Raw genomic sequence first — 24,293 nt, 5'->3', positions numbered from 1 at the left:
CTTAGGGTACAGGATGATGACACTCGGGGTACAGGATGATGACACTCGGGGTACAGGATGATAACACTTGGGGTACAGGATGATGACACTCGGGGTACAGGATGATGACACTCGGGGTACAGGATGATAACACTCGGGGTACAGGATGATGACACTTGGGGTACAGGATGATAACACTTGGGGTACAGGATGATAACACTTGGGGTACAGGATGATGACACTCGGGGTACAGGATGATGACACTCGGGGTACAGGATAATAACACTTGGAGTACAGGATGATAACACTTGGGGTATAGGATGATGACACTTGGGGTACAGGATAATAACACTTGGGGTACAGGATGATGACACTTGGGGTACAGGATGATAACACTTGGGGTACAGGATGATAACACTTGGGGTACAGGATGATGACACTCGGGGTACAGGATTATGACACTCGGGGTACAGGATAATAACACTTGGGGTACAGGATAATAACACTTGGGGTACAGGATGATAATACTTGGGGTACAGGATGATGACACTTGGGGTACAGGATGATGACACTTGGGGTACAGGATGATGACACTTGGGGTACATGATAATAACACTTGGGGTACAGGATGATGAAACTTGGGGTACAGGATGATAACACTCGGGGTAAAGGATGATAACACTCGGGGTACAGGATGATAACACTCGGGGTACAGGATGATAACACTTGGGGTACAGGATGACACTCGGGGTACAGGATGATAACACTTGGGGTACAGGATAATAACACTTGGGGTACAGGATAATAACACTTGGGGTATAGGATGATAACACTTGGGGTACAGGATGATAACACTTGGGGTACAGGATAATGACACTTGGGGTACAGGATGATAACACTTGTGGTACAGGATGATAACACTTGGGGTACAGGATGATAATACTTGGGGTACAGGATAATAACACTTGGGGTACAGGATAATAACACTTGGGGTACAGGATGATGACACTTGGGGTACAGGATGATAACACTTGGGGTACAGGATAATAACACTTGGGGTACAGGATGATAACACTTGGGGTACAGGATGATGACACTTGGGGTACAGGATGATAACACTTGGGGTACAGGATGATGACACTTGGGGTACAGGATGATAACACTTGGGGTACAGGATGATGATACTTGGGGTACAGGATGATGACACTTGGGGTACAGGATGATGACACTTGGGGTACAGGATAATAACACTTGGGGTACAGGATGATGACACTTGGGGTACAGGATGATAACACTTGGGGTACAGGATAATAACACTTGGGGTACAGGATGATAACACTCGGGGTACAGGATGATGACACTCGGGGTACAGGATGATGACACTTGGGGTACAGGATGGTAACACTCGGGGTACAGGATGATAACACTCGGGGTACAGGATGATGACACTCGGGGTACAGGATGATGACACTTGGGGTACAGGATGATGACACTTGGGGTACAGGATAATAACACTTGGGGTACAGGATGATAACACTTGGGGTACAGGATGATGACACTTGGGGTACAGGATGATAACACTTGGGGTACAGGATGATGACACTTGGGGTACAGGATGATGACACTTGGGGTACAGGATGATAACACTTGGGGTACAGGATACTGACCCCCAATCTTCCCATTTACTCGCTCTGATATAACTCTACTGTATTTTATGGTTGATCCCGTACCGGACTCTGAATGTTCGCAGCTCCTCCGCGGTGATCTTGCTCCCCTCATTTATTCGGACTCCCTGAAGCTCCACATTTCCATGCTGGGGGGCAGATTTCAGGATAATTCGGAGATTCTCACTTTTTGTGTCCTCATCAGAAATGATAAGACTTTCTGCAGTGATCAGACAGCTCGCCCCCTCCTCTGTCCTCACAGGGTGGGTGGAAATCTGAAAGAACAAATACAATGATCAGTACATACAGGGGCCGGTTATAATGTGCTCAGGGGTCTCCGCACCTCCTCCACTATCATGTGATAGAGCGGAAGGAGCCGAGCGGATCGATAGATTTGAGGGAAAACATTCAATGCAACTTATAATTTGTTGATTGAAATCCTTTGGATTTCTTGTGTTAAGGAGTTCAGCGGTCAGAATCACTTAAAGGGGTACTCCGGGTACTTAAAGGAATAAGAATGCAGCAGGAGCAAACAGCATTGTTATCCTGTCCAAACCTGTTCACGGACCAGAAATAATCCATTTGTTTTGGGAGTCTTCGTCCTGAACTTCCTAGTTGTACTTCCAAGTTAAATAGTTGCTCAGTCCTACGATTCCCAGCATGCATTGCTTTCCTTCAGCTCTTCATCCCAGTCCTCCCACTCTACCTACTCTCCTCCCAAAGCACACCTGCTAAATCACTGCCCAGAGCTGCTGCAGAACATCTCATTTCATGGTAAAAATTTACAGGAGTAAGGTTTCTGCACCTGCTGTATTCATTCCCTGTGTGCTCCTCTGCCTGTGGCATTGTCCAGTACAAGGCAGCATGCTGTAACCACATCTTATTCTATCTATATATGTACAAATATAGATATATATATGAGTGTATAACAGGGATATGATGACATATGCTGTAGGGAAGTGGTCTCCAAACTGTGCATTTCCAGATGTTGCAAAACTACAACTCCCAGCATGCCCGGACTGCCGTTGGCTGTCCGGGCATGCTGGGAGTTGTAGTTTTGCAACATCTGGAGATTCGCAGGTTGAAGACCACTGCTGTAGGGGATAGTCAGAGTTGGTGACTATCAGGGGGTAGAGTTTAGAGACTAGAACAAGTCAGACCTTCTGAGACAGCCGAGGATGATGCATTGTCTCTGGGGAACGGGAGGAGCCGGGGAGCTGCTGAGACAACACCACAAACGACAATGAGAGGACTACACAAATTCCTGTCGGGAGAAAGGGAGGAGCCAGGATCTGCTGACACCACACCAGACTGACAATGAAAGGACTACACAACTTCCTGTCAGGAATACAATTTTATGATACAGGGACACCCCTTTAGCCACAGACACCTATCAATTACTGACTGGGACCGCCCACTGGAATTACGGAGTTTAAAAGTCAAGTTATACTGAATCTTCTCTCCACAACATTGTATATCAATCGGCTCAGCTCCTCCTGCTCTGTAGTATGATGTAGCAGGTCAGATTGTTGTTCAGTTTGAAGGGGTTCCCCTTTAAACAGTTTCCATTATGACACTTTTTCATGATTAGAATCATCGTATTATTTATAGAAGATGTAATGGCGCTCACCTTTGGCGCTTGATCATCCACTGGAAGGACGGTTATGTTAAATATGAGTCCTATCAGCCATCCGCCATGCTGGTCACTGACCGAAAACTCAAACTGGACATGAAGAGGGTCAGGACCAATGTCCTGTATGGGAGGCATGTACGCCACCTTCAGATTGTCCACAGCTTTCTGGGGGAGGGGACACAGCGATATAACAGAAAGAGATACAATGTATCAGATTAATCATACAAAAGAAATTGTAGCCATGCCCGGCCTCTAGATTATATAAATATGTATCCCCTATAGAGGGCGCTGCAGGAGGAATCTATGGCTGGTGATAAAATCTAAGGATCCTTAACGTGGACCTGAATTGGTTAGAAAATCGTGAAAGCGGGGGGGGGGGGGGGGGAGGGGTTCTAGGGGTGTAGGGGTGTACGCATGAGACAATCTCTATAATACTCTTCTGGGTGTGAGGAGTTGGAATGTGAATGTGGAGTATTAGGGTAAAATGAAAAAGTATCCAATTGCTAAATAGTGACCCCAATATATGCCAGTAGTGAGTGTGGTCAGCCCACCCCTGGAGCCCCATATATACCTGAGTGTGGTCAGCCCGCCCCTGGAGCCCCATATATACCCGAGTGTGGTCAGCCCCGCCCCTGGAGCCCCATATATACCCGAGTGTGGTCAGCCCGCCCCTGGAGCCCCATATATACCCGAGTGTGGTCAGCCCCGCCCCTGGAGCCCCATATATACCCGAGTGTGGTCAGCCCGCCCCTGGAGCCCCATATATACCCGAGTGTGGTCAGCCCCGCCCCTGGAGCCCCATATATACCCGAGTGTGGTCAGCCCGCCCCTGGAGCCCCATATATACCTGAGTGTGGTCAGCCCACCCCTGGAGCCCCATATATACCCGAGTGTGGTCAGCCCCGCCCCTGGAGCCCCATATATACTTGAGTGTGGTCAGCCCGTCCCTGGAGCCCCATATATACCTGAGTGTGGTCAGCCCCGCCCCTGGAGCCCCATATATACTTGAGTGTGGTCAGCCCGTCCCTGGAGCCCCATATATACCTGAGTGTGGTCAGCCCACCCCTGGAGCCCCATATATACCCGAGTGTGGTCAGCCCCGCCCCTGGAGCCCCATATATACCTGAGTGTGGTCAGCCCCGCCCCTGGAGCCCCATATATACTTGAGTGTGGTCAGCCCGTCCCTGGAGCCCCATATATACCTGAGTGTGGTCAGCCCACCCCTGGAGCCCCATATATACCTGAGTGTGATCGGCCCCGCCCCTGGAGCCCCATATATACCTGAATGGTGTCAGCCCACCCCTGGAGCCCCATATATACCTGAGTGTGGTCAACCCACCCCTGGAGCCCCAGATATACCTGAGTGTGGTCAGCCCCGCCCCTGGAGCCCCATATATACCTGAATGGTGTCAGCCCACCCCTGGAGCCCCATATATACCTGAATGTGGTCTGCCCACCCCTGGAGCCACATATATACCCGAGTGTTGTCAGCCCACCCCTGGAGCCCCATATATACCTGAGTGTGGTCAGCCCGCCCCTGGAGCCCCATATATACCTGAGTGTGGTCAGCCCGCCCCTGGAGCCCCATATATACCCGAGTGTGGTCAGCCAGCCCCTGGAGCCCCATATGTACCCGAGTGTGGTCAGCCCACCCCTGGAGCCCCATATATACCTGAGTGTGGTCAGCCCCGCCCCTGGAGCCCCATATATACCTGAATGGTGTCAGCCCACCCCTGGAGCCCCATATATACCTGAGTGTGGTCAGCCCACCCCTGGAGCCCCATATATACCTGGGTGTGGTCAGCCCCGCCCCTGGAGCCCCATATATACCTGAGTGTGGTCAGCCCCGCCCCTGGAGCCCCATATATACACTAATGTGGTCAGCCCCACTCCTGGAGCCCCATATATACCTGAGTGTGGTCAGCCCCGCCCCTGGAGCCCCATATATACCTGAGTGTGGTCAGCCCCGCCCCTGGAGCCCCATATATACCTGAGTGTGGTCAGTCCACCCCTGGAGCCCCATATATACCTGAGTGTGGTCAGTCCACCCCTGGAGCCCCATATATACCCGAGTGTGGTCAGCCCACCCCTGGAGCCCCATATATACCCGAGTGTGGTCAGCCCATCCCTGGAGCCCCATATATACCCGAGTGTGGTCAGCCCACCCCTGGAGCCCCATATATACCTGAGTTTGGTCAGCCCACCCCTGGAGCCCCATATATACCTGAGTGTGGTCAGCCCACCCCTGGAGCCCCATATATACCTGAGTGTGGTCAGCCCCACCCCTGGAGCCCCATATATACCTGAGTGTGGTCAGCCCCGCCCCTGGAGCCCCATATATACACTAATGTGGTCAGCCCCACTCCTGGAGCCCCATATATACCTGAGTGTGGTCAGCCCTGCCCCTGGAGGCCCATATATACCTGAGTGTGGTCAGCCCCGCCCCTGGAGCCCCATATATACACTAATGTGGTCAGCCCCGCCCCTGGAGCCCCATATATACCTGAGTGTGGTCAGCCCCGCCCCTGGAGCCCCATATATACCTGAATGTGGTCAGCCCACCCCTGGAGCCCCATATATACCTGAGTGTGGTCAGCCCCGCCCCTGGAGCCCCATATATACCTGAGTGTGGTCAGTCCACCCCTGGAGCCCCATATATACCTGAGTGTGGTCAGTCCACCCCTGGAGCCCCATATATACCCGAGTGTGGTCAGCCCACCCCTGGAGCCCCATATATACCCGAGTGTGGTCAGCCCATCCCTGGAGCCCCATATATACCCGAGTGTGGTCAGCCCACCCCTGGAGCCCCATATATACCTGAGTTTGGTCAGCCCACCCCTGGAGCCCCATATATACCTGAGTGTGGTCAGCCCACCCCTGGAGCCCCATATATACCTGAGTGTGGTCAGCCCCACCCCTGGAGCCCCATATATACCTGAGTGTGGTCAGCCCCGCCCCTGGAGCCCCATATATACACTAATGTGGTCAGCCCCACTCCTGGAGCCCCATATATACCTGAGTGTGGTCAGCCCTGCCCCTGGAGGCCCATATATACCTGAGTGTGGTCAGCCCCGCCCCTGGAGCCCCATATATACACTAATGTGGTCAGCCCCGCCCCTGGAGCCCCATATATACCTGAGTGTGGTCAGCCCCGCCCCTGGAGCCCCATATATACCTGAATGTGGTCAGCCCACCCCTGGAGCCCCATATATACCTGAGTGTGGTCAGCCCCGCCCCTGGAGCCCCATATATACCTGAGTGTGGTCAGCCCACCCCTGGAGCCCCATATATACCTGAGTGTGGTCAGCCCCGCCCCTGGAGCCCCATATATACCTGAATGTGGTCAGCCCATCCCTGGAGCCCCATATATACCTGAGTGTGGTCAGCCCATCCCTGGAGCCCCATATATAACTGAGTGTGGTCAGCCCCGCCCCTGGAGCCCCATATATACCTGAGTGTGGTCAGCCCACCCCTGGAGCCCCATATATACCTGAGTGTGGTCAGCCCATCCCTGGAGCCCCATATATAACTGAGTGTTGTCAGCCCCGCCCCTGGAGCCCCATATATACCTGAGTGTGGTCAGCCCACCCCTGGAGCCCCATATATACCTGAGTGTGGTCAGCCCCGCCCCTGGAGCCCCATATATACCTGAGTGTGGTCAGCCCCGCCCCTGGAGCCCCATATATACCTGAGTGTGGTCAGCCCCGCCCCTGGAGCCCCATATATACCTGAATGTGGTCAGCCCATCCCTGGAGCCCCATATATAACTGAGTGTGGTCAGCCCCACCCCTGGAGCCCCATATATACCTGAGTGTGGTCAGCCCATCCCTGGAGCCCCATATATAACTGAGTGTTGTCAGCCCACCCCTGGAGCCCCATATATACCTGAGTGTGGTCAGCCCCGCCCCTGGAGCCCCATATATACCCGAGTGTAGTCAGCCCACCCCTGGAGCCCCATATATACCTGAGTGAAGGAGCTGAGGCTGGGAATAGATGGATCCTTTTCTAATAGACTTGAGGTGTCAACAAAAATCAGTTTTCCGGCATCTTGTAATCTATAAGAGGAAAGAAGAATAATGAGACATGTTTTGTTATGTTACAGATATGACTTATAGATTGTGACGATATAATAAGCGTCTGCCCACCCCGGGGTTGTGACGGAGTAGCAGGGGGAGGTGACGGTGAACACGAGCTCGCTGTCCGGAGATTCCGTATCGATAAAATGGAGGTTCTTCCTGGTGACCCGGCCGATCTCGTTCTCTCTCAACGATATTTGTCTTATTGTTCCTGCATCTTCTTTAGGGAGCTGATCCTTCACCGGAGCGATGTGAATGACTACTGTCTAGAAAGAAGTCCTTGGGAATATTAGTGACCTTTATGTTTATAGTCCCTCCTCATGAATATTAGTCCCTCCTCATGAATATTGTTTCCTCCCCATGAATATTAGTCCCTCCTCATGAATATTGTTTCCTCCCCAAGAATATTAGTCCCTCCATGAAAATTGTTTCCGCCCCATGAATATTAGTCCCTCCTAATGAATATTAGTCCCTCCTCATGAATATTAGTCCCTCCTCATGAATATTAGTCCCTCCTCATGAATATTAGTCCTTTCTTATGAATATTAGTCCCTCCTCATGAATATTAGTCCCTCCTCATGAATATTAGTCCTTCCTCATGAATATTAGTCCCTCCTCATGAATATTAGTCCCTCCTCATGAATATTAGTCCTTCCTCATGAATATTAGTCCCTCCTTATGAATATTAGTCCTTCCTCATGAATATTAGTCCCTCCTCATGAATATTAGTCCTTCCTCATGAATATTAGTCCCTCTTCATGAATATTATTTCCTCCCCATGAATATTAGTTCCTCTTCACACATATCAGTCCTCCTCATAAATAGTTGTCCCTCCTTGTGTATATCAATCTTTTCCCATGAATATTTGTGTGGTAACAGTGTGTGATGAGGGCAGATGTTGTTACCCTAGGGGCAGATGGCATTAACCCCTTGTATTCGTGATGCCAGGGTGTGGTTTAGCCTATAACCACCCGAAGGTATACCGCTGGATCCTGGGCTAGGCACGGGGGCAATAAAGACTCAGACGCCAAGTTACGGACAGCGGTAGCTTTACTGAGGGTAGACGGATGGTAAAGTCTATACAGTTCAGCCAGGGCTCAAGGAGGTGACCAGTGACTCAGAGACCTTAAGGGCTTGCTGGGACTTGTAGTAGGACTGGACAATTGAATGCAGACCACGCTGACTTGACAGATGACAGGGACTGACTTGACTTGACTCATAAAGCTGTGACTTTATCTTACTTGACTTGATGGCGGCTGCAGGACTGGACTTTGAGGTCTCCAACACTCTGGACACACACACTAGACAAGACTGCACTGGACCTCAGCAGAAGAGAGAGAAGCTCCACCCAGGGCTTATATGGGGGAGACCAGCAGGGGGCCCATAGGTCATTATATGGGGGAGACCAGCAGGGGGCCCATAGGTCATTATATGGGGGAGACTAGCAGGGAGCACATAGGTCATTATATGGGGGAGACCAGCAGGGAGCACATAGGTCATTATATGGGGGATACTAGCAGGGGGCCCATAGGTCATTATATGGGGGAGACTAGCAGGGAGCCCATAGGTCATTATATGGGGGAGACCAGCAGGGAGCCCATAGGTCATTATATGGGGGATACTAGCAGGGGGCCCATAGGTCATTATATGGGGGAGACTAGCAGGGAGCCCATAGGTCATTATATGGGGGAGACTAGCAGGGAGCTCATAGGTCACCCAGGTACCTCCTGGGTAACAATCACATGACATATCACATGGTATAACTCTTACAACACATTTTATAATACAATACACTGCAGAACATATGTACAGGGGGAAACAGGTGCAAGGTGCCCCGGGGACAGTGAGGGAGGCTGCCTGACAGGACAGTACGGGGTAACATCTCCCGTACTGGGCCACCACATTTGTCCTTCCCTATGAATATTCGTCCCCCCTCATGAGTATTAATCTTTCCCCATGAATATAAGTCCCTCCCCATGAATATCAGTCCCTCCCCATGAATATCAGTCCCTCCCCAAGAATATCAGTCCCTCCCCATGAATATTAGCACCTATTCCCACATATTAGTCCTCCTCATGAATAGTAGTCCCTCCTTGTGTATATTTGTCCCTCCTCATGAATATTTATCCCTCCCCATGAATATTAGTCCATATTCACACTTAGTCCCTCTTCATGAGTATTAGTCTTTCACCATGAATATTAGTCCCTTCCAAGGAATATTAGTCCCTTCTTATAAATATAAGTCCCTCCCCATAAATATCAGTCCCTCCTCATGAATATTAGTTCATATTCACACATATCAGTCCTCCTCATAAAAGTAGTCCCTTCTTGTGTATATGTGTCTCCTCTCATGAGTGATAGTCCTTCTGAGAAAATATTAGTCCCTGTTGATGACTATTAGTCTTTCTTTTTAATGAATATTTGTCCCTCCCATGTAATTTTAGCCTCTCTTCATGAAAACGAACCCCCCCCCCCCCACCACTCGAGTCCTCACAATCTCCATGACGATCACATCTATTCCTATATGTTCACTAGAAAGACGTTCCGATGTCCCGCGGAGGCTTCGCGCTCCATAGTTACACTCACCTGTCTCTCCGAATAGTTTGGGGGGTCGTGACTGTCCGATAACACAAATTCAAAGGTGTCCTGGAAGATTTCTCCCCCAAAGTGTCTGTAATATATCAGTCCCCGGAACAGATCCCTCTGCAGGAAAGTCTCTACTGGAACCCCTAAAATTATACACCGTAATTGTTATTGTGTTAATGTATCCGAAATCAAAGGTGACACAATGTTGCAAATAATTGATTTACAATCTAAAACCATTATGGGTATACAGCTGTAGTGCAGACCTATGCGTTTCCATGGTTACAGACTACAAACAAATCCTGTGTAGTCTGATCCTGCTTTCCCTCCTTTTTAAAAAAAACTTTTTTAATGACGTAAGTGGATGAAGACTATATATACTGGGCAGGGCCGGCAAAATAGGCAGCCACCTAGAGCGCAGTCATGATGGGGGCGCCGCTCTGCCCACAGCAATAAAGTTAGCCAACATCTGAAGCACCCGCCCATCCTGCAAAACCCTGCCACTAAGCCCCCCCTCCTCACAGTATTAAGGGGATTACATGAGTAGGGGGGTTGTTACAGTGTGTCACCCCAGTAGTAAGGAGATTACATGAGGAGGAGATTTGTTACAGTGTGTCACTACAGTGTTTTGGTAATTACATGAAAAGGAGGTTTGTTACAGTGTGTCACCCCAGTAGTAAGGAGATTACATGAGGAGGAGGTTTGTTACAGTGTGTCACCCCAGTAGTAGGGAGATTACATGAGGAGGAGGTTTGTTACAGTGTGTCACCCCAGTAGTAAGGAGATTACATGAGGAGGTTTGTTACAGTGTGTCACCCCAGTAGTAAGGAGATTACATGAGGAGGAGGTTTGTTACAGTGTGTCACCCCAGTAGTAAGGAGATTACATGAGGAGGAGGTTTGTTACAGTGTGTCACCCCAGTAGTAGGGAGATTACATGAGGAGGTTTGTTACAGCGTATCACCCCAGTAGTAAGGATATTACATGAGGAGGAGGTTTGTTACAGTGTGTCACCCCAGTAGTAAGGAGATTACATGAGGAGGAGGTTTGTTACAGTGTGTCACCCCAGTAGTAAGGAGATTACATGAGGAGGAGGTTTGTTACAGTGTGTCACCCCAGTAGTAAGGAGATTACATGAGGAGGAGGTTTCTTACAGTGTGTCACCCCAGTAGTAAGGAGATTACATGAGGAGGAGGTTTGTTACAGTGTATCACCCCAGTAGTAAGGAGATTACATGAGGAGGAGGTTTGTTACAGTGTGTCACCCCAGTAGTAAGGAGATTACATGAGGAGGAGGTTTGTTACAGTGTATCACCCCAGTAGTAAGGAGATTACATGAGGAGGAGGTTTGTTACAGTAAACACCTACATAAGAGACTATACCTCTAAGAGGTAAGTAATGTGCAAAATAGAAGCACCACCAAAAATACAGAAAAAATTATGCACAGATAAATAACTAAACAATAGATGAGAGAAAGTTAACAAAATCTTTATTGGAGTATATCATTAATTAAAAGACAATAGCATAAATACAGAATAAAAACAAGGCACCAGAAAATACTGCAGATGGGTAGGTGAGGACTGGAACTAAGTATAGAGAGGTACTGATTATGGATATAAATGCGAGGTCACAGGGCAATAATAGTATAAGTCAAAATGGAAACGCACCAGATGGCTGCTAAACGCAAGCACAAGGGCAGGGAAAGAGTAAACACAAAGGATCAAACCCAGGGACCAGAGAGAACAAGTATGCCAGACCTTACCTACCAACCCCAACGATCGTTTCACCACTGAATGGCTTCCTCAGGGGGTGTGGAGGAGGAGGTTTGTTACAGTGTGTCACCCCAGTAATAAGGAGATTACATGAGGAGGAGGAGGTTTGTTACAGTGTGTCACCACAGCAGTAAGGAGATTACATGAGGAGGAGGTTTGTTACAGTGTGTCACCCCAGTAGTAAGGAGATTACATGAGGAGGAGGTTTGTTACAGTGTGTCACCCCAGCAGTAAGGAGATTACATGAGGTGGAGGTTTGTTACAGGGTGTCACCCCAGTAGTAAGGAGATTACATGAGGAGGAGGTTTGTTACAGTGTGTCACCCCATTAGGTGAGGCGTGTCAAAAGGCATGGCCAATGGGTGAGGTCAAGGGGTGGCAAAATCCTTGCACCAGGCCTGATACCGGGTAAGATATGTTATATGGTATTACAAAAGTTTCTTTATTCTAGTAGGCCCAAACTTTGGGCCTTCAGATGTTGCAAAACTACAACTCCCAGCATTCCCAGACAACCAACATCTGTCTGGGAATGCAGGGAGTTGTAGTTTTCCAACATCTGGAGGCCTACATTTTGGAGACCACTAGCCTAGACTACGGGAGGATAGTAATGGATGTATTTGGTGGTGTTCACGGGTTCATTCACCTGGACTTTCTGCAGAATATCTCTTCACCAGCTCTCCGGCCTTAGGTGGCCTCGTGATATTGTAAAGAATATGGTCGTCGCTGGAGTCCAAGTCCGACGCCATCAACATGTCCCTCTCTACGGCGATGGCGCCGCCCTCGACAGCTTCGAACACAACGTTGTTGACCAGGAACGGCGGGCTGTCGTCCTTAGGGAGGATGTTTATGGGAAATTTGTGGCGTATGGTGTGCTTGCCGTCAAAAATACGGAATACGATGTGGTCCTTGGTCGTGTCGCTGTCGTCGTGGTGGTAGCGGACGGCGCCGTCCTTGATGTCCTGTACTGTCAATGTAAAAGCCTTCGATCCTGAAGGGAAAAAAATACAAAGAGAATTGATTCTAGATTGGTGTCTTTCAGCCCAATGGACAGACCAAAGCATTCATATTCTGAAATACTCTGTGCTGCTGGGGTCAGGCACTTGTTGCGTATCTGTCAGTCTGTGGCTTTCCAAGGGATCAGCAAACTCCTCTACTGAAATACTCTGCGCCGCTGAGGACCTTCCACTTGTCTCCATTCTCCTCCTTACACCATGAAACTGTCTCAGTCACATGTAGCCCCATTGAGTGGACAGGTCAGATACACTTCTCCTTAAAGGGGTACAGTGGTAAAAAAAATAAAAAAAATAAAATGTAAATCAACTGGTGCCATAAAGTTATACAGACTTTCTAAATTACTTCTATTCAAAAATCTTTATCCTTCCAGTACTTATCAGCTGCTGTTTGCTCCACAGGAAGTTCTTCCCCCCCCCCCCCTTTCTGTCTGACCACAGTTCTCTCTGCTGACACCTCTGTCCATGTCAGGAACTGTCCAGAACAGGAGCAAATCCCCATAGCAAACCTCTCTTGCTCCGGTCTGTTCTTGACATGGACACAGAGGTGTCAGTAGAGAACACTGTGGCCAGACAGAAAATACATTCAAAAAGAAAAGAACTTCTGTAGAATACAGCAGCTGATAAGTAGTGGAAGGATTAATATTTTTTAAAAGAAGTAATTTACAAATCTGTATAACTTTCTGGAACCAGTTGATTTGAAAACATGTGCATTCCACCGGAGTACCCCTTTAAATACTTGGTGCTGCTGTGGATACTGCTTCTTCTATTTTATAACTCTTAGGGTGCGTTCCCACCTGGCGTATACACAGCGTATTTCACACTGCACTAAATTTACGGTAGCAGCCGGAAATACGCTGCGTATTCCTTGCTACACACAGGGCTTTCCGGCGGCAGCCCTATGCGTGTAGGGAGTTTTGGAGGCGGGGCCATCTGCAGGCGTGATGACATGCGGCTCCGCCTCCAAAACTCACTACACACATAGGGCTGCCGCCGGAAAGCCCTGTGTGTATAGTGAGCGAGGAATACGCAGCGTATACGCCAGGTGGGAACGCACCCTTAAACTGGACGCTCCCCCTTGTCTCCATGCCACTTCTCCCATCATGACCCACATGCGGCCCTGTCATCACATGACTAGATAGGTCACTAATTCTTACACGACCCACGGGGACATTTATCAAAACCTGCCTGAAGGAAAAGTTGCTGAGTTGTTGCCCATAGCAACCAATAAGATCGCTGCTTTCATTTCTGAAAAGGCCTCTGAAAAATGAAAGCAGCGATCTGATTGGTTGCTATGGGCAACTTTTCCTCTGGACAGGTTTTGATAAATCTCCCCCATTATATTCCTGAAATGCTCGGTGCTGCTGATCCTTCCTCTCGCACGCTGCCGGAGTCCGCGCGGTTTCAAAGTAGAATAATGATGTTACCCGGGTGACGAATCGCTTACCTCTAACCGTGAGACGTCCGTGATGTAACCCGTCAACGATGACCAGCCGGACAGCGTGAATATTATCATTATCCACGATCTGAAACACATCCCAGGTTATTGGCCGCGACTGACCCTCCAGTAAGTTCAGACCTGCAGAGCGTGTGCATTGGGGATAGTCATTCATTGGGGATAGTCATTCATGGGGGATAGTCATTCATGGGGGATAGTCATTCATGGGGGATAGTCATTCATGGGGGATAGTCATTCATGGGGGATAGTCATTCATGGGGGATAGTCATTCATGGGGGATAGTCATTCATGGGGGATAGTCATTCATGGGGGATAGTCATTCATTGGGGATAGTCATTCATGGGGGATAGTCATTCATTGGGGATAGTCATTCATGGGGGATAGTCATTCATTGGGGATAGTCATTCATGGGGGATAGTCATTCATGGGGGATAGTCATTCATTGGGGATAGTCATTCATGGGGGATAGTCATTCATTGGGGATAGTCATTCATGGGGGATAGTCATTCATGGGGGATAGTCATTCATGGGGGATAGTCATTCATGGGGGATAGTCATTCATTGGGGATAGTCATTCATGGCGGATAGTCATTCATGGCGGATAGTCATTCATGGGGGATAGTCATTCATGGGGGATAGTCATTCATTGGGGATAGTCATTCATTGGGGATAGTCATTCATGGGGGATAGTCATTCATGGGGGATAGTCATTCATGGGGGATAGTCATTCATTGGGGATAGTCATTCATTGGGGATAGTCATTCATTGGGGATAGTCATTCATGGGGGATAGTCATTCATGGGGGATAGTCATTCATGGGGGATAGTCATTCATTGGGGATAGTCATTCATGGGGGATAGTCATTCATTGGGGATAGTCATTCATTGGGGATAGTCATTCATTGGGGATAGTCATTCATTGGGGATAGTCATTCATTGGGGATAGTCATTCATGGGGGATAGTCATTCATTGGGGATAGTCATTCATGGGGGATAGTCATTCATTGGGGATAGTCATTCATGGGGGATAGTCATTCATGGGGGATAGTCATTCATGGGGGATAGTCATTCATGGGGGATAGTCATTCATGGGGGATAGTCATTCATTGGGGATAGTCATTCATGGCGGATAGTCATTCATGGCGGATAGTCATTCATGGGGGATAGTCATTCATTGGGGATAGTCATTCATTGGGGATAGTCATTCATGGGGGATAGTCATTCATGGGGGATAGTCATTCATGGGGGATAGTCATTCATTGGGGATAGTCATTCATTGGGGATAGTCATTCATTGGGGATAGTCATTCATGGGGGATAGTCATTCATGGGGGATAGTCATTCATGGGGGATAGTCATTCATTGGGGATAGTCATTCATTGGGGATAGTCATTCATTGAGGATAGTCATTCATGGGGGATAGTCATTCATGGGGGATAGTCATTCATTGGGGATAGTCATTCATTGGGGATAGTCATTCATTGGGGATAGTCATTCATTGGGGATAGTCATTCATTGGGGATAGTCATTCATGGGGGATAGTCATTCATTGGGGATAGTCATTCATGGGGGATAGTCATTCATTGGGGATAGTCATTCATGGGGGATAGTCATTCATGGGGGATAGTCATTCATGGGGGATAGTCATTCATGGGGGATAGTCATTCATTGGGGATAGTCATTCATTGGGGATAGTCATTCATGGGGGATAGTCATTCATTGGGGATAGTCATTCATGGGGGATATTCATTCATTGGGGATAGTCATTCATTGGGGATAGTCATTCATTGGGATCAGTTGTATCACCACAAGATCAGCGAATTCCTCCTAAAACACTCTGTGCTGCGGGGATCCTGCTCCTCCCAATATATAACTCTCAATCTGTGACCTCCCACTTGTCTCCATTCCCGTCCTCACCAAATAATTGGACAAGTCGCCAGTGTATTCTAATCCTAAAATATTCTGTGCTGCTGTTAGAGTTCCCACCTGGCCGGTATTTTACCGGTACAGCCGGTATTTTGGCCACCCTGACGGTATTTTTATATTAATAATATAATTTATCCAACCAATCCTCCAACTCCTGGACTGTTGCACCATAACCTATACCAGAGTTTCCCAACCAGAGCACCTCCAGCTGTTGCAAAACTACAACTCCCAGTATGCTGGGAGTTGTAGTTGTGCAACAGCTGGAGGCCCCCCTGGTTGGGAAACACTTACCTATACTATATGCTACTGTATAGTCCAAATGCTGGGAGTTGTAGTTTTACAACAGCTGGAGGCACCCTGGTTGGGAAACACTGACCTATACTATATACTACTATATAGTCCAACATGCTGGGAGTTGTAGTTTTGCAACAGCTGGAGGCACCCCTGGTTGGGAAACACTGACCTGTACTATATACTACTATATAGTCCAACATGCTGGGAGTTGTAGTTTTCATTTGGGGCAGCTGCAGAGGCTGTATCAGGGCATGCTGGGAGTTGTAGTTAGTAACTAACTGCAACTCTTAAATTTAATTAAAAACAAAGCGATCAAAAAGTCACATCGAAACAAAAATGGTTCTGTTTTGTTAAAAACTACAGATCGGGGCGCAAAAAAATGAGCCCTCATACAGGACCGTATAAGGAGCAATAAAAAAGTTATAGGGGTCAATATAGGACAAAATTTCCACTGCATATGTGTATCCCGTGATGTCACGAATATATAATTAATTATGCAAATGAGCATGGCCGGCATGGCAGGTGGCAACCCTAGCTGCTGTAGATCCTGCTCCTCCATTAAGTAACTCTCAGTTTGTGACCTCCCACTTGTCTCTATTTTAGGGTTGCCACTTTTCTTGAAAAAAAAAAATAACGGTACTTACCCATATTCCAAGACACTCTGGGAGCATTTGTCTCTGCAGTCCTTATGGAGAAATGGACCATTATAGGGGGACTTGTTAGGAAATGACCATCGACGGCTTGAAATTCAACCTAAAAAGAAAGCAAATGAAAGTTACATGTTGTGAGAACGATCTTTCCGGATCCTTCCTGTAAAGATAAATACATGAATGTAGGACACGTCCAACCTGGGTCGGAACACTTTATCGTTTCCACAGAGGCCCTACTGACTGACTGTTGCATACACCCGTTTGATCCAGTCTAGATCAGTACATGATGATGGGTCCCACCTAGGTTTGCCACCCTGGCGGTATTTATCCAACCAATCCTCCAACTCCCGGAATGTTTCACTATAACATGTACCAGTGTTTTCCAACCAGAGTGCCTCCAGCTGTTGCAAAACTACAACTCCCAGCTTGCAAAACTACAACTCCATGGTGGGAGGTGCAAAACTACAATTTCATTGTGGGAGTTGTCGTTTTGCAACAGCTGGAGGCACCCCTGGTTGGGAAACACTGACCTATACTAAATACTACTATATTGTCCAACATGCTGGGAGTTGTAGTTTTGTTTGGGGCAGCTGCTGAGCCACAGGCTGTATCAGGGCATGCTTGGAGTTGAAGTTAGTAACTATCTTCGACTCCTGAATTTGATTTAAAAAAAAAGCGTTCAAAAAGTCCCATCGAAACAAAAATGGTACTGATAAAAATGACAGATCGGGGTGCAAAAAATTTGCCTCATAAAGGCCCATATAAGGAGAAATAAAAGTTATAGGGGTCTGAATAGGACAAAATTTATCCCGCATATGCTTATCCTGTGATGTCACGCATATATAATGAATTATGCAAATTAGCATGGCCGGTATTTATGGGCAAGAAAGGTGGCAACGCTAATCTTACCTCATAATTGCGTCTCTCCATGTGGGGGGTGCTCGGCGGCTGATAGGATATTTTCATTTCATGGAGATCCTGCCACGTGAAGGATGTGATGGTTTTGGTTTGGTCATCCAGGTGGGTGATATAACCCTGTGGTGGCGCCTTACTGATCCGAAACACCAGCTTGTTCTTAGGAGTCTCATCATCCTCGGCGTCCAGAGTGGCTGTGGTTAGCGGTGTCAGGATAAACTGGTCAATCTCCAAGATAAACGATGGCATGAAGGCAGCACGGGGAGGGGTGTTGGGAACGGCTCCAGAGATCTTTACAGGAATCCATACATTCTGTGACTGGAAAAAAGTTGGAAGAAATTTAATTCATGTTGAGTAGAAGCTTCATATAACATAGAAATAATATTTTATCACTGCACCAGGATCAATGGAAAGAAAATGGAAGAAGGTTGAATAGGAGGAAGTTTAGGAACTGGACAAGTAGAAAAGAAATGAAACAAAAATTAGGAGAAGAAAAAGAGGAGAAGAGCAGAAGAGACGACAAGGATAAGATCGATAGAATCAAAGTAAATGTAAAATGATAGAAGACGAACCAGTAGAGAAAGATGAGGGAGAGGAAAAGAAATGAATGAAAACGCAAAAGAAGGTGAAGATGGGAAGAAGCAGAGAAAGAAAAAGATAAAACACAACAAAAGACGAAAAAGAACCTGGGAAAGAAGAAAGATAAAAGTCAAAGAGAATAACAAATAAAGAATAGGAAGATAAAAATACAAGATGGAAAAGAGAAATAGATGGAAAAGGGGAAATAACAAGGAAGAATAAAGAGGAGGATGAAAAGAAAACAAAAAAAAAAGAAAAAAAAGAAAAAGAAAGAGAGAAAGAAAGAAAGAAAAAGAAAGAACAAAAAAAAAGAAGTAAAGAAAGATAAAGAAAGAAAAAGAAAGAAAGAAAGCAGAGATAATGATGAAGGGGGATAAGAATATTTTCAAAGAAGGAAAGAATGAGGTGAAGAATGATGGAAAAAGAAGATCAAAAGATAAATGTAAAAAAAGGATAAAAAGGGAGGGAAGAATATTTTAAGAGTAAAAATAAGAGATAAGAAGAAATTAGATCTGGACGAGGAATAAGGGAAACAAAGCAAAAGAAATTAAGAAGAAGAACATGGAGGAAATAAAGAAGACAGGACATAAACCCACAAGTTACGGTGGGAACATAGAGAAGATATAAGATGAAAAGGTAAATAATATAGAATGTGTAAAAGTGGAGAAATAAGAGAAATAAGAAAACATGGAAGATAAACAAGAAGAAGGAGAGGAAGAAGAAAAGAAGAAGAAACTGGAAAAATGAAATGGAAAAGAAGAAAATACAGATGGTAAAGAGTAAATAGAAGATGGAAATGGAGAAGATGAAAAAAACAAAACTCAGAAGTGATGAGGAGCAGAAAAAAACAAGTGTAAAAAAGTATTGAATGAGAAAATGGAAAGCGAAAAAGGAGAAGAAAAGAAGATGGAAATGGAGAAAAAGAACAAGAAACTTAAGGAAAAAAAATGAAGAAAAAAAAAGATGTAAAAGATAAAAATCTCCTTGCGGTGTATAACATGGTCCCTAAACACATCGGACCTGCAGCTGTTTCCTGTTGTCCTGGCTACGATGCTGGATCTGGAGAGGGATATAATCCACGTCAGGAGACGGAGGACTCAGATGTTCGTACTTCAGTCCCATCTCCAAGAAATCCTCACAGTTTGTCTTCAGCGACTTCATCTCCTTGAAGCCGGGATGGCAGGCCTGATTCCCAGAACATCGCTCTTGTCTGTCTGAGTGAAATAGATACAAAATGAATACATTGGCGCGTTCCTAATATCACTGGGAATAACTAAAACCAAAATTCATCCCATTTTAGTTGTCGTGCTGGACCATTCCAGGGGTGGGATCAAAAACCTGGTGACTGCCGCCCATCTGGATCTGGCTCCTTTACAACTCTGGCGAGGTCAGAGACGGGCACACATAGGCTCAAAAGGGGGTTGAGCCCCTGACCTTTTTCTGCACCTGTCCCACTTAAAGGAGAACTCCAGGATGGGAAAATTGTCCTCCATACTGCTGGCAGTAAAAAAATAAACAGGTGCATACCTTCCTTCGCTCCCCTGGTGCCTCCGGTAACCCACTCAGGTCTCCGCCGTGATCCTCTTCATGGTTGCCGGTGGTCGGTGAGTCATACTGCACTCACCGGCCGCAGCGAAGTCCCGACACGGCCGGCGATAGGCTGAGCGGCAGTGTGATGTTTTCGGCCCCGGCACCTGCTGCAGGAGATGCTGGCTCAACCTCAGACGGAGTATAGGCTAACCATTCCCCGGCGTCACGAAAAGGTTAATTTGCACATTACCCTCACCCGACACCACATTATACTCACAGCTTCTCACTCGTAGGTTCCCTGGAGACCCCAATACTCGGCTACTGTCCCGTTTTGTTCCTTCTATCACGACTTGCCCGTAGCCGGGAAGACTTAAGTCTGAGACCAGAGTCCTGACCACACAACTCGTCCCAGGTCTCTCGGAGATCGTCTTGAACGACAGAATGTTCTTATCCAAAGGTTTGGATGAGATCCCATAAAACTCTGGAACTTCTAGAGAGTTTTGCACCAATACAATACCAGCCGTAGGTTCACTAACTTTTACTTCAAGGAGAAAACTTTCCACAATGGTCTCCTGATCAGAAAACCTGAAAAAGACAGAAAAAAAGATAGAACAATTATCATTTCACGGTTTGAGGGTCCAGTCTTAAAGGGGTTATCCAGGAATAGAAAAACAGAGCTAATTTCTTACAAAAACCACTCCCGTCTGTCTCCAGGTTGGGTGTGGTTCTGCAGATCAATTCCATTGAAGTGAATGAAGCCAAATTGTAATACCGCACACAACCTGGAGACAGAGAGCAGTTTTTAATATCTCTTACCTATGGTGTCTATTAGGGGATACTTAGTGGATGGGAGATCAGACCATCAGGACCACATTTTATAACATTTTTTAAAGGCCACCAGTATTCTTATAAACCATATAATCATAAGAGATAATAGTGTTCACTAATTTATTCACTGAGACCCTCTCGAAGGCCATTACCCCCATCCACCTCATTAAGCGATCAACAAGGAAACAGGAAGCAGAGAGAAGATCGGGGGACCAGGGCTAGGTAAGTATTATTATTAGTGGGGGGAAAGGAAAGAAAACCCAAAATGTTTCTACTTTGGGAGGGGGGGGGGGATTCCCGATTATATAAAACTGACATATCATCTTTATTCTGTGGGTCAATACAATTAAAACAAAGCATGCTTGAATAGTTTATTTCTATTATTGTACTACTTCAATAGGGCTCTTTTTTTTTGTTAATTGGACTTTTTGATCACTTTATATATATAAATTGCAGATTTTGTATAACATTTTGTATTTTGTATAACATTAGATATAGATATATATCTAATATATAACTATATAACTCCCAGGATGCCCATAGAGCCTTTGGCTAGTGATTCCTAACCAGTCTGCCTTCAGCTGATGCAAAACTACAACTCCTACCATAGCTGGACACTCTTTGGACAGTATTTCCTAACCAATGGGCCTCCAGCTGTTGCAAAACTCCCAGCATGTCCAAACAGCCTTTGGCTAGTGTTTTCTAACCAGTGTGCCTCCAGCTATTGCTAAACTACAACTCACAGGATGCTCATAGAGCCTTTGGGTAGTGTTTCCCAACCAGTGTGCCTCCAACTGTTGTAAAACCACAACTCCCAGCATTCCCGGACAGCCTTTGGCCAGTGTTTCCTAACCAGTGTGCCTCTAACTGTTTTAAAACCACAACTCCCATCATGCTCAGACAGCCTTTGGCTAGCGGTTCTTAACCAGTGTGCCTCCAGCTGTTTCAAAACTACAACTTTCAGCAATCCCGGACAACCTTTGGGCAGTGTTTCCTAATCAGTGTGCCTCCAGCTGTTGCAAAACTACAACTCTCAGCATGCCCAAACAGCCTTTGGCTAGTGTTTTCTAACCAGTGTGCCTCCAGCTATTGCAAAACTACAACTCCCAGGATGGCCATAGAGCCTTTGGGTAGTGTTTCCTAACCAGCGAGCTTCCAGCTGTTGCAAAACTACAACCCCCAGCATGCCCGGACAGCCTTCGGCTGTCCGGGCATTCTGGGAGTCGTAGTTCTGCAACAACTGGAGGCACGCTGCTTGGGAAACCCTGCCCTCCACTTTAACGTACAGCCATGCACTCAAATGGCTGCGAGTAATAGAGAAGTTTCAGACTTTCGTGTGCGTCACATGGTAACTTTTGCGTACAGAACGCCTCTTCCTATCTTTCGTAAACACCTTTCTCTTCTAAAACCTTTTACATTAGTGGCTCATAAAAGCCTTTCCCTTCAGCGAGAGATCTGAGACGCTCTGCATAAAATACCGGCATTCAGCGCCAATCTCTTGGGCGACTGCCTGAAGGAAATTAAACAGCTTTGATAGAACGGAAACACTTTCATTTAAACATCCTGGACCGGCTTTAAAGCGAGATCACTTTACCGCACTATACAAACAAATCGCTTTCTTTTTTTTCTCTTTACGGTTTTTAACGCCTCCGGTGACATTTTTATCATTCGACGTTAAATGGCGGGTGAGGAAATAAAGTCATTTGTGAAGTGACGTTTTCCAGGTATTATAGGACATCCAGACGCAATTCTACGACTTAAGGCGGGGGTCAGACGCCATGGAGGGCCACAGGGGAAGAGCCGCAAAACCCAGACACACCCATGGGGAACGGCTTGTATGTAATGTCTAATAATCCTTAAAAATGTGTATACTAAGTACAGTAGGTAAGATAGATACATATGAGATAGATAGATAGATATGAGATAGATAGATATGAGATAGATATGAGATAGATAGATAGATATGAGATAGATAGATAGATATGAGATAGATATGAGATAGATATGAGATAGATATGAGATAGATAGATATGAGATAGATAGATATGAAATAGATAGATAGATATGAGATAGATATGAGATAGATAGATAGATAGATAGATATGAGATAGATACATATGAGATAGATAGATAGATATGAGATAAATAGATAGATAGATATGAGATAGATAGATAGATAGATAGATATGAGATAGATAGATATGAGATAGATAGATAGATAGATATGAGATAGATAGATATGAGATAGATAGATAGATATGAGATAGATATGAGATAGATAGATAGATAGATATGAGATAGATAGATATGAGATAGATAGATATATATGAGATAGATAGATATGAGATAGATAGATAGATATGTAAAATAGGATACAGCACACCACAGATGCAATCAAGGTGATGGTTTATTCCATTACGTGCAAAGACAACGTTTCGCCAGCCTCACACTGGCTTTTTCAGTGTGAGGCTGGCGAAACGTTGTCTTTGCACGTAATGGAATAAACCATCACCTTGATTGCATCTGTGGTGTGCTGTATCCTATTTTACATATCTGGATAAAGAAACCGGTGGACCCAGGCTCCAATGTGAGCACCCCGTATCTGTTTCCAGCGAATACCGCTTGATGTGCTGCTTATATTTAGATTTTTTTTTAGATAGATAGATATGAGATAGATAGATATGGGATAGATAGATAGATATGAGATAGATAGATAGATAGATAGATAGATATGAGATAGATAGATATGAGATAGATAGATAGATAGATATGAGAGATAGATATGAGATAGATATGATATAGATAGATAGATATGATATAGATAGATAGATATGATATAGATAGATAGATATGATATAGATAGATAGATATGATATAGATAGATATGAGATAGATATGAGATAGATATGAAATAGATAGATAGATAGATAGATATGAGATAGATAGATATGAGATAGATAGATAGATATGAGATGGATAGATATGAGATAGATATGAGATAGATAGGGGATAGATTTGGTATTCCATGTCCGCACACTCACCTGTACACCCTCATCATCACCTCATCCTCGTCCAGTATTGGGGAGCCATTGTGCGAATATTTAACTTCATCCGGGAGGAAATGGCAGTCAAATCCCTGTAAACAAATGAAGGGTAAGAAATGAGCCCATTGGGGCCAATGTACGTCCAGATTTCATCATGTTGTCCAGGGGTGTATAGTAGGGTAATGTGCAGATCATAAAGGGGCCCTCTCCTAAACAATGGTTCACAGGTCTGCACCCCTCCCCCCTTCCATATCTTAATGAAAGTAAAGGCGACATGAACTTGTATCTGGTCCTCTGACCCTTTTTGGTTACTTTGTGGCCCCTGCGGAGGTTGACATAATAAAATTGGGAAGAGA

At 46.0% G+C, this 24,293-nt stretch overlaps 1 protein-coding gene across 1 annotated transcript in view; it reads right to left on the bottom strand.

Annotated features, from left to right (window-relative positions):
* Positions 1 to 24,293, bottom strand: part of LOC130283435 (FRAS1-related extracellular matrix protein 1-like) — a gene marked incomplete in the record, with an annotated part of 184,651 nt that overhangs the window by 135,488 nt on the left and 24,870 nt on the right. Inside the window, 12 exon segments of the mRNA XM_056532930.1 lie at positions 1,710 to 1,918; positions 3,274 to 3,441; positions 7,241 to 7,331; positions 7,422 to 7,618; positions 9,939 to 10,081; positions 12,348 to 12,692; positions 14,162 to 14,293; positions 17,036 to 17,144; positions 17,951 to 18,274; positions 19,556 to 19,749; positions 20,343 to 20,650; positions 23,935 to 24,029. Of these exon segments, the coding sequence (XP_056388905.1) occupies positions 1,710 to 1,918; positions 3,274 to 3,441; positions 7,241 to 7,331; positions 7,422 to 7,618; positions 9,939 to 10,081; positions 12,348 to 12,692; positions 14,162 to 14,293; positions 17,036 to 17,144; positions 17,951 to 18,274; positions 19,556 to 19,749; positions 20,343 to 20,650; positions 23,935 to 24,029 (2,315 nt within the window).

The sequence above is a fragment of the Hyla sarda genome, chromosome 7 (genome assembly GCF_029499605.1).
Source record: "Hyla sarda isolate aHylSar1 chromosome 7, aHylSar1.hap1, whole genome shotgun sequence".
Lineage (NCBI taxonomy): Eukaryota > Metazoa > Chordata > Amphibia > Anura > Hylidae > Hyla > Hyla sarda.
Note: the sequence above shows the minus strand (reverse complement) of the source record. Positions and strands in the feature narration are given on the sequence as shown.